A 14,839-nucleotide genomic window follows, 5' to 3' on the forward strand; every position below is an offset into this window, starting at 1 on the left:
TGCCACACTGTACTCACAGACCTCTATGTGTGATATTACTGGTCATCTGATACACTCAATCCACAAATTGTATTCTTCACTGTTGATGCCATTGTTTTAAAAATGATCTTGTTATTTTACACAGTAAATGTGTTCTGTTTTGTATGCTATATTGTACACAAAATGTTATAGAGGACTTTGTGTAGATAATTCTGCAGGTGGTAGATATTAACTTTGCTTTAGTGACTAGTTGGTGACGGGGATGATCGTAGCTCTATATTTAGTTGAGAGTTCTGCTTCATTCGACTCACCAAGACGCTACTGTCGGTCACCATAGCACCTAATTAGCACCTCTGTTTGTGGGTCCACTGGAGTAGCCTTCCTGTCGCCCAGAGAAAGACACCAACAACTCCAATGGGTTGCTTAGTGATTACGTAGGTAGGTAGTGGCCATACCTGCACTGACCATTAGTGATGTTCAACAGACAGGTTTTCGGTGTACTAGCTCAGAGAGGACTTCTTCGCTGTCCACCAACTGCTCCAATTGTTCCACGCAAAACAACAGACTGCATGTATGGCCCTGCTTATGGCATACACAGCAGGAATAACAGCCTCTGATGTCCACAAAATAGCACCAGGCAGCCATCTTTGGCTTTCACCCCATGTCCAAGGTATCACTACTCTGCCTGGCTCGCCTGCTGGTGAGCCCAAGACTCGTCCTCTCGTCTGCCGGTCAGCTGAGGACACGTCCTGCTCGCCTGCTTGTCAACCCAAAGCTTGTCCTTCTCACCCACTGGTCAACCCAACACTCGCCCTTCTCACCCACTGGTCAACCCAAGGCTCGCCCTTCTCACCCACTGGTCAACCCAAAGCTCGTCCTTCTCACCCACTGGTAAATCCAGGCTCGTCTTTCTCACACGCTGGTCAACCCAAGGCTCGTCCTTCTCACACGCTGGTCAACCCAAGGCTCGTCCTTCTCACACACTGGTCAACCCAAGGCTCGCCCTTCTCACACACTGGTCAACCCAAAGCTCGTCCTTCTCACCCACTGGTAAACCCAAAGCTCGTCCTTCTCACCCACTGGTAAATCCAGGCTCGTCCTTCTCACACGCTGGTCAACCCAAGGCTCGCCCTTCTCACACACTGGTCAACCCAAGGCTCGTCCTTCTCACACGCTGGTCAACCCAAGGCTCGCCCTTCTCACACACTGGTCAACCCAAGGCTCGTCCGCTGGTCAACCCTAGACTCGTCCATTTCATTTGCCAGTCAGCCCAAAACTCCTTGCTCCCTTCTATCACTACCTGGTCGGAGTGGAGCCAGCAGCACCACAAATTCTGTCATCGACGCTCCTGTCCAAGCATTATCACGAGTGCAGTTCTAATGTGAGCATCTGAGTGGGACAAGAAACAAGACGTACCATGGACTAGAGATTCACTGCGCAGTATAAACAAGCTGGTTTAAAATACAATGCTTGCGAAAAGGGTGAAATCGAGGTCTGCCAGAAGACTTCATTCATCACAACATCCACTAATGAGGTAAAACATTGTGGCCAGTGCCGACCATGAGACAGATTGCCACTTGGTGGTGTTGCGGTCATAAGAAGTGGTATCGAAAGTATATGAGCGAATGGGGAATAATTCCAGCGGCGACATGGTCCACAAATGGGGTGATCCACTGACAGAAGTTACTTTGATTCTGCGGATGCTCTTACAACCTGACGCCTGGGAACGAACATCTAGGAAATGGCGAATCTAGTTGGATTTTCAGGTGCAGCTGTCGTGAGCATTTATGGAAAGCAGTTAAAGGATGGTGGGAGCATGGGTGCACAACAAGGTGTTGGAAATCTACGCATCATCACAGAACAAGGAGGTCAGAGATTTTCTGACAAGAGAGTACAACGCCAATGCAGCCGTAAGTGTTTCAGAGCACATTGGACAGCACTCGTTGTTGATCATGGACTTCTGTGTACTGCAGTGGTGACGCAACAACATCGTCAGTTATGACTGCAATGGGCATGGGATCATGGAGGCTGAACTGAGGGTAGATGGGAATGTGTCACCTGGTCAGAAGAATCACGCTTCTTGTTACACCAGATCAGATACGCCCTCATACACGCATATGGCTGCTGAAATCATGTACTGTGCCACAGAAGTAGATTGGTCGAGGCAGTGTTGTGCTATGATCTGCAATTCTGTGGCACTGGTCATAGTAACAAAAAGGTACCAAAATCGCCGTGGGTACATGAAAATGATAGTGAACCACCTACATATCAGTTCAATCTTGGTATTGCTCCCGCCGGCGACTAGTATTTTCCAGCAGGATAACTGTACATATCACAAGGCTATAATCAGTGATTTCAGGAGCCTTGTAGTGAATCCATGTTGAGTTCTTGGGCATCAAACTTGCCTGGTATTAACCCGATGGAACACTTCTGAGATGCTATCGACCTCGCCACTCACAAACCACTGGCCCATAATCTACGGAAGTTTCACGACATGTGCGTAGGCATATGATGCCACATACCTCCAAGGACGTACCAGGAACTCGTCGAATGCATATCAGGGAGACTAGTTGCTCTGTGCGTAGGCTTAGTCCCCTCTGAAAGCATGGAAAATAAGAGATTTTCGTGATTTTTCAGGTAAAATAAACAATAATGATACAGTTATATTTCTTGCACTTTTGTCTTTACGAACTCAGTTTTGTGTCCAGATCGGACGCTTCCTGTAACTGCTGGAACAGGTGGAAGGTCCCCTGGCAGCCGGAACATTGGTCATCGGAGGGAATCCTGAAAGCCCTCCTATAGGCCTGTCACAAAATAGTTTTGTATATGTCATTTCCAGTATAGAATTTGGAGGAAAATCAGCATTGGCCGTATTTTGTTGTTTTATTGTCGGCAAAATAGATTTTAGGTCACTTAGTGACCACCCTCAGTGCTGCAATATACAATTAAACTTGGTAGGCACTGGTATCAAACTATACCCACAAGGTTAGAGCGATCACATAAACTCATTTCCAGTATATTTTCCATAATCATACTGAGGACAATTGAAAAATATTAAGTTCTCACATAACGCTGACTTGTTGACATTAACGGCACTTTTTCGCCCAAAAAATCGAGACGAAGTCGTTTTGAAGATACCACAAAACAACTTCGTACCACAAAACAACTTCGTATGCTAATAGATAAATTAATTTAGAAGTTCATAATCGAATTCTGATCAAAGTTGTGCGTACCATTCGAAAGCTATGTTTCCCGCCAATCAGATGAAACTGTTTCGACAAAAGCGCTCTTAATGTTTTGAGTTACATTTTTTTTTTTTGTAGTTAACGTAAGTTAAACATACGTCCAGTCTGCGATCCCTGGACCATACTGAAATCCTTCTAGAAGAAGGACTCTATTCACCTTCTTTCTCGTCATGCGCACCTCTTTGGCAGCTTCTGTCATCTGCTGCTCTGCTCTCTCGATACCCTTTTCGTCCGCTTTTTTACGGAAGTGCAGAAGCTGTAACGCGCTGGTCTTATATCAAGTTCAGGTACTTTTGGAATTTCCACAATGCAGGTTAGTCCTTCGTTAAAAATACATGCTGGCACCCTGGCTGCAATGTCTGCTACTTATTTACAGCTGTGAATGATTTTCGGAGACACTTTTTCACAAATCGCGTTGTAATTGGGTAACGGAATTTCTGACAAACTGAGAATGAAAACTTCAATGAAGCAGAGAAACCAGAGAACATTTTGAGCACAAAAAAATCGATTTTTTGAAATTTTTCAGAGAAGACTACACCCTCAAGCAGGTGCTCATAAATTTGTGACTCATCGGTGTATTTATTACTTTGCATGATCAACATTTCTGAACGGTTTTAGCCCGTATTACTGAGCCGGTCCGCAGTCGATGGCGAATATTTGCTTCCACCTCGTGAACGCATGGTTTCACCGCCTGCTACGATGTGGGTTAATCGTGGCATCGATAGTTGAAGTTGGTACACTGGACGTCTCGGAGAGCATGTCGATTAGCTCTGCCTTGTGCCTTGGATAATGTTTTAGTAAGTTTTTGAGTGCTTTCGTTTTGAGTTGATGAAGTCATACCAGGCTCGTTGTGGTGTGAAGCCTGTAGTGGGGCATTGTGTACCATGTATCCATTGCTACAATGAACTTGAGACGTAGGCGTGGTGTTCGGTGGCGATGACGATCCAAAGTTAAATGAGTTCGGAGTCTTCATTTTGGATAAATGGAGGCATCTTCTAAATCCTGTCTTCACAGTTATGGAGCACTCTCAGTGGATTGATAACTGGCTCATGGATGTATTTGTGGAGGCTCTTCAGCGCTGCATTTTGAAAACGGTAATCATCAACGTGTTTTCACTTAAATGATTTCTAGCCTTCACCGACAAGTAACTGGTGGAAATTGGCACTCTCCCAATGCCGTCGCGCGGGGTAGCCACGTGGTCTTAGGCGTCTTATCAAGGTTCGCACGTCTCCCCCAGTCAGAGGTTCGAGACCTCCCTCGGGCATGGGTGTTTGTGTTGTCCTTAACATAAGCTAGTGAAGTCAGATTAAGTAGTGTGTAAGCCTAGGGACCGATGACCCCAGGGGCCGGCCGGTGTGGTCGGGCGAGTCTAGGCGCTTCAGTCTGGAACTGCGCGACCGCTACGGTCGCAGGTTCGATTCCTGCCTCGGGCATGGATGTGTGTGATGTCCTTACGTTGGTTAGGTTTAAGTACTTCTAAGTTCTAGGGGACTTATGACCTCAGATGTTAAGTCCCATAGCGCTCAAAGCCATTTGAACCATTTGATGACCTCAGCAGTTTGTTCCCATAAAAACTTACCACCACCACTACCACCTGAACGACGTCACTGTTACACTTTAATTGAAGTGAGCTATTAGGAACTTTTCCCTTTTAATGCTATGGCTCCTTCTTGTGCTGCATGTCCGGTGTTATTGGTTTTCAATAAATTTATTATTTCTTTTGAAACCGTAAAGTAGCAGCGCCAAGCCGCATGCACCTTTATTAATTGAAAGCAAATACTGGCCCATTTATTTCACAACTCTACCCACTCGTAATTCGTTTGCGAACAGGGCGGCTAACAGAAAGCGTAGCTACTTAAAATTTTAGATGTGAGACGTTACGTTTACTGTACTCGCCAGCTTGTTTTAAGGTTTTATTTGATTTATAGATATATTTTACTCTCGTACTAATCTCTCTACGTTTGGACAATGTATGTATTTTATAATGTTTAAGTGATGTTAATTATTTATCTATTGGTTGGTTAAAAGACTTATATAGCCTCGAGCTCGGATGGGTTTTCTTTTAAAGGGCATATTATATTAACTCAATGATTTATTGAAATATTTCATGTCTGGTAATTCTTTTATTTAATGTGTTTTGTAGAAATTTCTGCCCGTACTGTTGTTAACTGTTGTTTAAAGCTAAACTCAGGTTGCCGTTGTTGGCATTCAGTGAGGACCTGTAGTCAGTTGCTTTCGCAACTACAGTCATTTGTTGAATGCGGTGTGGTAACGATTTAATTTCATGGGTTTCCATTTTTGATTAATTTTGTAACTAATCAATATTTTGAACACGGCTGCGGTTAAAAGTCAGTAAATCAATCCAAAGCAGCCAACCATTTGCAACAAAGATGGTTTTGTTCAGCGTTTGACCATGGTTTCACCGGATGGAACTTGTCTTCTTCAGAAATACTTGAAGACAATGTAACAGCCGGAAACATACATGTCAAAATCACGCGTCATACAGAGACTAGATCCCCACGAGGAGGTAGGAATATCACATATATCATAAAACATAACCGAAAGACTAAAAACTGATACCTACTAAAATTCCTCATTGGAAAAACATCAGATAATGAAGCGATCTCTCATTTGTCCAACGAGAATATGCCATCGGCGGACATAATTCTACATATTGTTCAATATGCTGGTACCTATCACCAGGGCTTGTCAACTAAAAGTAGTTAAAAATCGACGAATAAAACCAATGAAATAAAATGTCAGGTCATGTTACAAGCTGCACGCCGACTGACAGGAAACGTAGTGTGTGAACACCAGGAAAACAAAGCACGTGGCGGGTGCGCCGAGAGTGGATACACTTGCGGCATAAACGGCCAATAAGTAGAAATGCGTTGAGGAGGCAAGGGGAAGGAGTGAGAGGACAGTGACAAATGAAGAATGTTAAAGGACGATACTGTAAAGTAAAATACACTAACATTGAAATCCTTATAAGACCACAAGTACATTATCGTACGAACAGTAATAAAATTAATACTCGAAATTGCTGTGATAAACTTACGTGACGGTGAAAGAGACTAGTGTATGGGTCATCATACAGTTCAAAACATACAGTAACGAGGGTGGGTAAAATCAATGTCTTCACAAAATATAAAACCGGGAAAACGAATACGTTTTCACAAATAATGTATATTAGAATTTTGAGGAATCAGCAACTCGCAAAGGCTACCGACAACAATGTGAAGGCTTTTTGGACAGCATAGGTTTGAAGCCTTCAAAACAATGTCTGCAAGCAAGGTCATTCAGTAAATTTCTGTCTCTTCGCTAGTTTTTCCCAAAGATCCATCTTACACCTTTTGACTTCTCTGTACAAAAGTCCGGTCATCCTGATTCCCTGAATCCCCAAAATCGCTTCAGGCAAATGCCGGGGTGGTTCCTTCGAAAGGACACGGCCGGCCTCCTTCCCCATCCCTCCTAATCTGAGGGACCGATGACCTCGCTGAATGGTCCCCTCTCCAAAATCAACCACCCACTCTGTACAAAATAACTGTGGCTTCCAAATTTTTAAGGGAATGGTTGCTTGAAAATGTAATGACATGTCAGTTCTAGTATAATATATTTGTCCAGTGAAACCCGTTTTTCACCTGAATTTCTTCTTGGTGTAGCAATTTTTATGGCCAGTAGTGTAATTTGAGTAATGTAATCAAAACACGAAGTAACGTCATTGTAAAGCTCAAATGGCTCTGAGCACTATGGGACTCAACTGCTGTGGTCATCAGTCCCCTAGAACTTAGAACTACTTAAACCTAACTAACCTAAGGACAGAATGAGATTTTCACTCTGCAGTGGAGGTGCGCTGATATGAAACTTCCTGGCAGATTAAAACTGTGTGCCCGACCGAGACTCGAACTCGGGACCTTTGCCTTTCGCGGGCAAGTGCTCTACCAACTGAGCTACCGAAGCACGACTCACGACCGGTACTCACAGCTTTACTTCTGCCAGTATCCGTCTCCTACCTTCCAAACTTTACAGAAGCTCTTCTGCGAACCATGCAGAACTAGCACTTCTGAAAGAAAGGATATTGCGGAGACATGGCTTAGCCACAGCCTAGGGGATGTTTCCAGAATGAGATTTTCACTGTGCAGAGTGAAAATCTCATTTTGGAAACATCCCCTAGGCTGTGGCTAAGCCATGTCTGCGCAATATCCTTTCTTTCAGTAGTTCTGCATGGTTCGCAGAAGAGCTTCTGTAAAGTTTGGAAGGTAGGAGACGGATACTGGCAGAAGTAAAGCTGTGAGTACCGGTCGTGAGTCGTGGTTCGGTAGCTCAGTTGGTGGAGCACTTGCCCGCGAAAGGCAAAGGTCCCGAGTTCGAGTCTCGGTCGGGCACACAGTTTTAATCTGCCAGGAAGTTTCAACCTAAGGACATCTCACAGATCCATGCCCGAGGCAGGATTCGAACCTGCGACCGTAGCAGTCTCACGGTTCCGGACTGCGCGCCTAGAACCGCGAGATTGTAAAGCTTAAGGTAAGTCGACCACAGCACAGTTACTTCATTTCATTGAATATTCGTTGTTTCCGTTGCCAACGACGCCATTCGTTTAATTTTAGGGTGCTAAACTGGGCAAGTTTTGTGGTGGTGCGCGCTGCTGGAGTGCAACGCTTCGGGTTGCAGGTGGCGCGGTGAAGTGCTACCGGTGCGCGATGGGCGACCCGCGGTGCGGCGGGCCCGGCATGGACCTGTCCGAGGTGCCGACGGAGAACTGCACGCTGGCCGCCGTCGCCACGGGGCTCACCGAGTCCGTGGGCGAGGACCGCTTCCCCAAGATCGAGAGCGAGGCGGGCATCGGCTCCTTCAGCCTGCCCGAGGCCACCGCCGCCGCCATCCCGCTCGGCTGCCTCAAGCTCGAGAAGCGGAGTGAGTAGCGCCGGAGCCGCGTCCGTCTGGCCACCTCTGCTGCACAGACAATTCCGATATGTTCCTGTTTATTAAACACACTTTCAAAAGCGCGGAACAAGCTGCCTCGTTCTCTTTTCCTGGGCATCTTTAAAAATGTTTCCCAAAAATTTTGGCTCGCGAACAAATTCGCCCTTTTTGAACACGCATAGCACCTCTAGCTCACACAAGCTTCCCCAGCTGTAACTCACTCACACCCACTAGTGAATTGCTGTAAGTCGCCCATACCCATCCACTCTCAGTTGGCCTTTCTCACTCTCCCGTTCAACACAACTCATTATCATTATTTATCTCTCTCTCTCTCTCTCTCTCTCTCTCTCTCTCTCTCTCTCTCTCTCTCCTCGTCAGAGCCACTGGTTCCATCGTTATGACTTACCATTACAGTCTCCTCTCGCTATCACTGTCCTCCCTCTTGCTCTCTCTCTCTCTCTTACTGCTCGTTATCTCATTCCTTCCTATCTATCGCTGCTGCCTTCTCACTATTACTATCTCCGTCGTTCCCATCGTCATTGTCATATACTCTGTCTTTCATTATCACTGCCTCTTACCTCCTTCCACTTTCTCTTTCACTTTATTCTCCTTCCCTCCTCCCCCCTCCTCCAGGCACTGTCTCCTTCACTCTTTTCCTTGCACTGTTCTGTGACGTTCCACTGCCACTGTGCCTCTCTCCTTCCCTCACACTGCCATTGTTTCTTTCACTCTCAAGATAAAAATGTGCGAATATGTTCGCATGCAAAAGTTTTGGGAAAAATTTTGAAGGTGCTGAGGAATGATGCAGCTAGTACTTCACTTTTCAGTCACTCTTTTAAAGAAATAGGAATTTATTCGCATTTTTTGTGTTCTGATAGTAACTGTCTTATTCAAAGACAATAATAACTCTAAAATCGATAAACGACGCTCCCGTGGACATTACAAGAGGCGGGACATGGATCTTAAGGGGAGGTTTACTATCGTTAGCCCGAACAAAGCATTTTCTTGTTCTTTGGGGATGTGTTACAGATATCAATGTCAATTTTGGTCAAAATCTTTATTGATATTTCCTCTACGAACTGTAATTTTTTCGACCGGAAATGTCGAATATCAAAGGCGGAAGTGCCGTCGGAACGAAACAAAATTTCAATGTAGACCTCCACGCGCGGTATATCACAGGTCAACCGGCTCGCCTGAAATAAAACTGGAGTTGACGTTAGCGAGTATATAAGATTCTTTAGGAGTTGTGCCTCGCTTAAATTATTTGGACCCTAGGAAACAAAATGGATGCCATTTTAAGAAAATACGGTTTTTATCGATTTTTCGACTTCGTCGGCCAACTAAAAGTATTTATAGTTGATGGATCGGAATAAAATTGGTACAACTCGTAGACAATTTAGTTAGCTTCGTTGGAGATAAATAATCATGCCAATCGGTACAGCAGATTTGAAGTTACCATACCTCGTGATAAAAAAAAAGTCATTTCGACAAACACGCGTTTGAGATTTTGGCTACATATAAATGCAATATTATACAACTTACGTTCAATCTGCCATTCCAGGTCCATAAGCTAGTTCTTCCTCTTCCTCACAGAGCGCGTTTTGCTCGATCAAGACCATCCTGCGCTTCTCCAGAACCGCTCGTACGGCCAGCGACAAGCGGTTTTCGGCCACTTCAATCCGGTGGTCGTCCGAATGCTTGGCGAACAGCGCCGAATAGAGTCCCAGGGTGACGTCCATCGTTGTCTTGGTCTTCAGAATTGCTGAATACCCTTCGTCGAAGCTGCTCACTGCAAGGAAAGTCGCAATCTCCACAGTCTTCGCACCAGAAGTCAAATGCTTGGGGGGCTAACTTCCCAACACATGCGATCTAACTTTCATTTGAATTTTGTGTGTTTCCTCCCAGGCACCGGTACAATAACTCGTCCTCCGAAAGAAAAAAAAACTGTTGCGTGAAAAAGGCCGATTTCAGGCTGGTATATTTTTTTGTTCAACCGCGAATAACAAATATTTCCGTTCCGTATTCGGAAAAACCGTTTCAGGTGTGGATTGTAAACACAATTTTTAAAAAATCGATTTTTTTAACCAAAAGGTAGTAAACCTCCCCTTAATATGTTGCGTCATCTGCACCGACGCCAATGTATAGTCTGCAAAGTGCTGTCCACGAGTTTAGTAAGTTCTTGTGGTAGAGCGTTCCATTCCTCCAATAGTGCGGTTGGCATGGACTGGATGCTCGCTGGTGTATGTCAACGGGCCGCAGTATGTCTTACCAACGCATCCCATACGTGATCGGAAATTTAAGTAGGACGACGGGCACGCTAGTCGTCCCGATGAATATCCTATCGTTCGGGGAACTCCTCCGTCTAATTGTTTGACTTGCACCGGGCCATAAAGTCACTACACCGCCCGCGCTGTTCGGTGCGGTCGCACATTGACACCTATAAAAATAAACTCTGGGCTGAATGCACGCCTGATGCACATGGGGAAGAAGTGCGGTGTCACAATCGTGTTGACCAATAGTAGAGAGATGAGACCTCTCCACGCCCGCACCAACGTGGTGACCAGACCAAAAGTTCTACTATCACCTCCGTCAGCATGTTAGTTATCTAGTAAGTGGATCACAGGATGCTGGGCTGTGATGTTGTCCGTGCGTCTGGGTAAGACTACGCATTAACACGGTCCATCAGGTGATAGACAGTGGACGAAACGCGAGTGAGGGTATCCATTTGAAGAGCAGAGGGGAAAAAGTGCCAAGGCTCGTGCCGTGAGAAAAAAAAAAAAACCTCTGCGACAGTGGGATGGGTAGTAAGAGCAGTAGTGGCTTACTAGCTGCGATAGTTCATGCAAGGTTGGATTTGTTAGTATGGGTATCATGCATCATTACCGTGGCAAGCGACGGCGATGTATCCCAGTTGCTGCTGCCGCTACATTCCTGGAACAATCAAGATCGTTATACAGCAGTGGGAGCTCGGCCATAGATCATCTCACTGTGTGGGGGATGTGTGGAGCTTGTCTGCATGCAGGGTACGGTACGGCTTCCCTGCGTGGTGCCAGTTATTCGGCAGAGTATTCCAGCTGGATAGTGTACTGTGTTCAGAGACTTAGAGCTCCGCACGCAGATGGAAAATTGTATCTCCACACACCATAATACCTGTACGATCAATAAGGTCATGTTCCCCAAGGGTGAATGTACCGTCAAGTGATGGGAACACGTAATGCACTCAGGAACACTGCCAAACGTGATCGTATTGGTGGTCCACGTGTTACAGTGTGTAGTGGGAATACGTTAAATGGTCGTACTGATCTCTAAATGTTTTCAGGCTTCGCACCACTTTCAAATTTTATCGAAATCTGACTGCGTATTGGTGTACTTCTACATCTACATCTACATGGATACTCTGCAAATCACATTTAAGTGCCTGGCAGAGGGTTCATCGGACCACCTTAACAATTCTCTATTATTCCAATATCGTATAGCGCGTGGAAAGAATGAACACGTATATCTTTCCGTACGTACTTTGTTTCCCTTATTTTATCGTTCCACCCTATGTAGGTCGGTGTCAACAAAATATTTTCGCATTCGGAGGGGAAAGTTGGTGATTGAAATTTCGTGAGAAGATTCCGTCGCAACGAAAAACGCCTTTCTTTTAATGATGGCCAGCCCAAATCCTGTATCATTTCTGTGACACTCTCTTCCATATTTCGCGATAATAAAAACGTGATGCCTTTCTTTGAACTTTTTCGATGTACTCCGTCAGTCCTATCTGGAGCCCGCATCTCGTGGTCGTGCGGTAGCGTTCTCGGTTCCCACGCCCGGGTTCGATTCCCAGCGGGGTCAGGGATTTTCTCTGTCTCGTGATGGCTGGGTGTTGTGTGCTGTTCTTAGGTTAGTTAGGTTTAAGTAGTTCTAGGGGACTGATGACCATAGATGTTCAGTCCCATAGTGCTGGGAGCCATTTTTTAGTCCTACCTGGTAAGGATCCCACACCGCGCAACAGTATTCTAAAAGCGGGCGGACGAGCGTAATGTAGGCAGTAGGTCTGTCACATTTTCTATGTGTCCTGCCAAAAAAAAAGGAGCCTTTGGTTAGCCTTCCCCACAACATTTTCTATGTGTTTTTTCCAATTTAAGTTGTTCATAATTGTAATACATAGGTATTTAGTTTAATTTACGGCTTTTATATTAGACTGATTTATCGTGTAACACTGCCCAGTCACGTCGCTGTGATCACCTGTCAGCAGCCTGAATAAGCAGCTATGGCAGCGCGACCCTCTAAGACACGCGCAGGAAGAGAATCAGTGATCTTGTGGAAGGCACTAACGCGGAAGTGGAGTCATGCCGACTCCAGTGTGTGGACAACTGAGCTAGGTTTCTCGGTTGAAAATCCACGGCGCGAACGGCGCGATCGAGGTGATCCCATAGATTCTCGTCTGGGTTTAAATCCGAGGAGTTAAATGGCCAGGGAAAAGAGGTGAACTCATTCTGGTGCTCCTGTAACCCACGCACGTATACTGTGCGTTGTGTGACACATTGCGTTGTCCTGCTGGTAGATGCCAGTGTGTCAAGGAAAAGCAAACTGCATGTTGGGGTGAATGTGGTCCTGAAGGTTACATGCATAGTTACGTTGATCCATTGCGCCTTCCAGAATGACGAGATTACACAGGAAGTGCCACGAAAAGATTCCATAGACCATAACGCTCCCTATCCGGCCTGGACCCTTCAGATGCTTGTTGCAGGATTTTTGCTTTCAGTCCAATGGAGCGTAAAACTTGATATATCTGAAACTGCCACCAGTCGCCTCTCAGTGGACGTCAAGTTGTGTTACTGAGGCCTAAGTTCTAGCCTTCCCCGCCGATGAACAGTAATCGACACGGGTGCATGAACCAGGCACATGGTGCGGAGGTCCACACGAAGCAACGTTCGCTGAACGGTCGTTGAGAGGACGCTGTTGGTAGCCCCGTGGTTCATCTGATTGGGCGGCTGCTCGACAGTTGCACATCTATTCAGCCGTCGTCCACTGCTGTCACCTATTCCTCGTGGTGCACGACAAATGCCTTGGCACCGGTTTTGGACAGCACCATTTTGCCATGCGTGGTATAACTTAAGCACGGCGGCACGCGAACAGTTGACAAACTTAGCAGCCTCGGAAATGCTTCCACCATTTCCCCGAAAGCCAATGATCGCACCCTTTTGCATGTCAGATAAATCACGTTTCTGCAATCTCTATACCCTCCACAGCTAGCGCTGCCACCTGCCGTCTGTAAGTGGTTATTGCACGTTGACGTCGAACATAGGCTGTGGTCAATTTAATGTGAGTGGAGCGTATACAGAGTGGTCCATTGACAGTGACCGGGCCAAATATGCCACTAAATAAGCAACAAACGAAAAAACTACAAAGAACGAAACTAGTCTAGCTTGAAGGGGGAAACCAGATGGAGCTATTGTCGGCCCGCTAGATGGCGCTGCCTTAGGTCAAACGGACATCAACTGCGTATTTTAAATCGGAACCCCCATTTTTATTACATATTCGTGTATTACGGAAGAAGTTTGAATGTTTTAATTGGACCACTTTTTTCGCTTTGTGATAGATGGCACTGTAACAGTCACAAACGTATACGTACGTGTTATCAAGTAACATTCCGCCAGTGCGGACGGTATTTGCTTCGTGATACATTACCCGTGTTAAAATGGACCGTTTACCAATTGCGGAAAAGGTCCATATCGTGTTGATGTATGGCTATTGTGATCAAAAAGCCCAACGGGCGTGTGCTATGTATGCTGCTCGGTATCCTGGACGACATCATCCAAGTGTCTGGACCGTTCGCCGGATAGTTACGTTATTTAAGGAAACGGGAAATGTTCAGGCACATATGAAACGTCAACCACGACCTGCAACATATGATGATACCCAAGTAGGTGTTTTAGCTGCTGTCGCGGATAATCCGCACATCAGTAGCAGACAAATTGCGCGAGAATCGGGAATCTCAAAAACGTCGGTGTTGAGAATGCTACATCAACGTCGATTGCACTCGTACCATGTTTCTATGCACCAGGAATTGCATGGCGACGACTTTGAAGGTCGTGTACAGTTCTGCCACTGGCCACAAGAGAAATTACGGGAGGATGACAGATTTGTTGCACGCGTTCTATTTAGCGACGAAGCGTAAATCACCAACAGCGGTAACGCAAACCGGCATAATTTGTACTATTGGGCAACGGAAAATCCACGATGGGTGCGACAAGTGGAACATCAGCGACCTTGACGGGTTAATGTATGGTACGGCATTATGGGAGGAAGGATAATTGGCCCTCATTTTATCGATGGCAATCTAAATGGTGCAGTGTATGCTGATTTCCTACGTAATGTTCTACCGATGTTACTACAAGATGTTTCACTGCATGACAGAATGGCGATGTACTTCTAACATGATGGATATCCGGCACACAGCTCGCGTGCGGTTGAAGCGGTATTGAATAGCATATTTAATCACAGGTAGATTGGTCGTCGAAGCACCATACCATGGACCGAACGATCACCGGATCTGACATCCCCGGATTTCTTTCTCTGGGGAAAGTTGAAGAATATTTGCTATCGTGATCCACCGACAGCGCCTGACAACATGCGTCAGCGCATTGTCAATGCATGTGCGAACATTACGGAAGGCGAACTACTCGGTGTTGAGGGGAATGTCG

At 45.8% G+C, this 14,839-nt stretch overlaps 1 protein-coding gene across 1 annotated transcript in view; it reads left to right on the forward strand.

The window, feature by feature from the left end:
* The window catches only part of LOC126335680 (uncharacterized), a 322,253-nt gene that overhangs the window by 284,648 nt on the left and 22,766 nt on the right, over positions 1–14,839 (forward strand). The window contains exon 3 of the mRNA XM_049999136.1: positions 7,896–8,138. Within this exon, the coding sequence (XP_049855093.1) occupies positions 7,896–8,138 (243 nt within the window). The remainder of the gene's footprint in view (positions 1–7,895; positions 8,139–14,839) is intronic.

This window comes from Schistocerca gregaria, chromosome 2, assembly GCF_023897955.1.
Source record: "Schistocerca gregaria isolate iqSchGreg1 chromosome 2, iqSchGreg1.2, whole genome shotgun sequence".
Classification (NCBI taxonomy): Eukaryota; Metazoa; Arthropoda; class Insecta; order Orthoptera; family Acrididae; genus Schistocerca; species Schistocerca gregaria.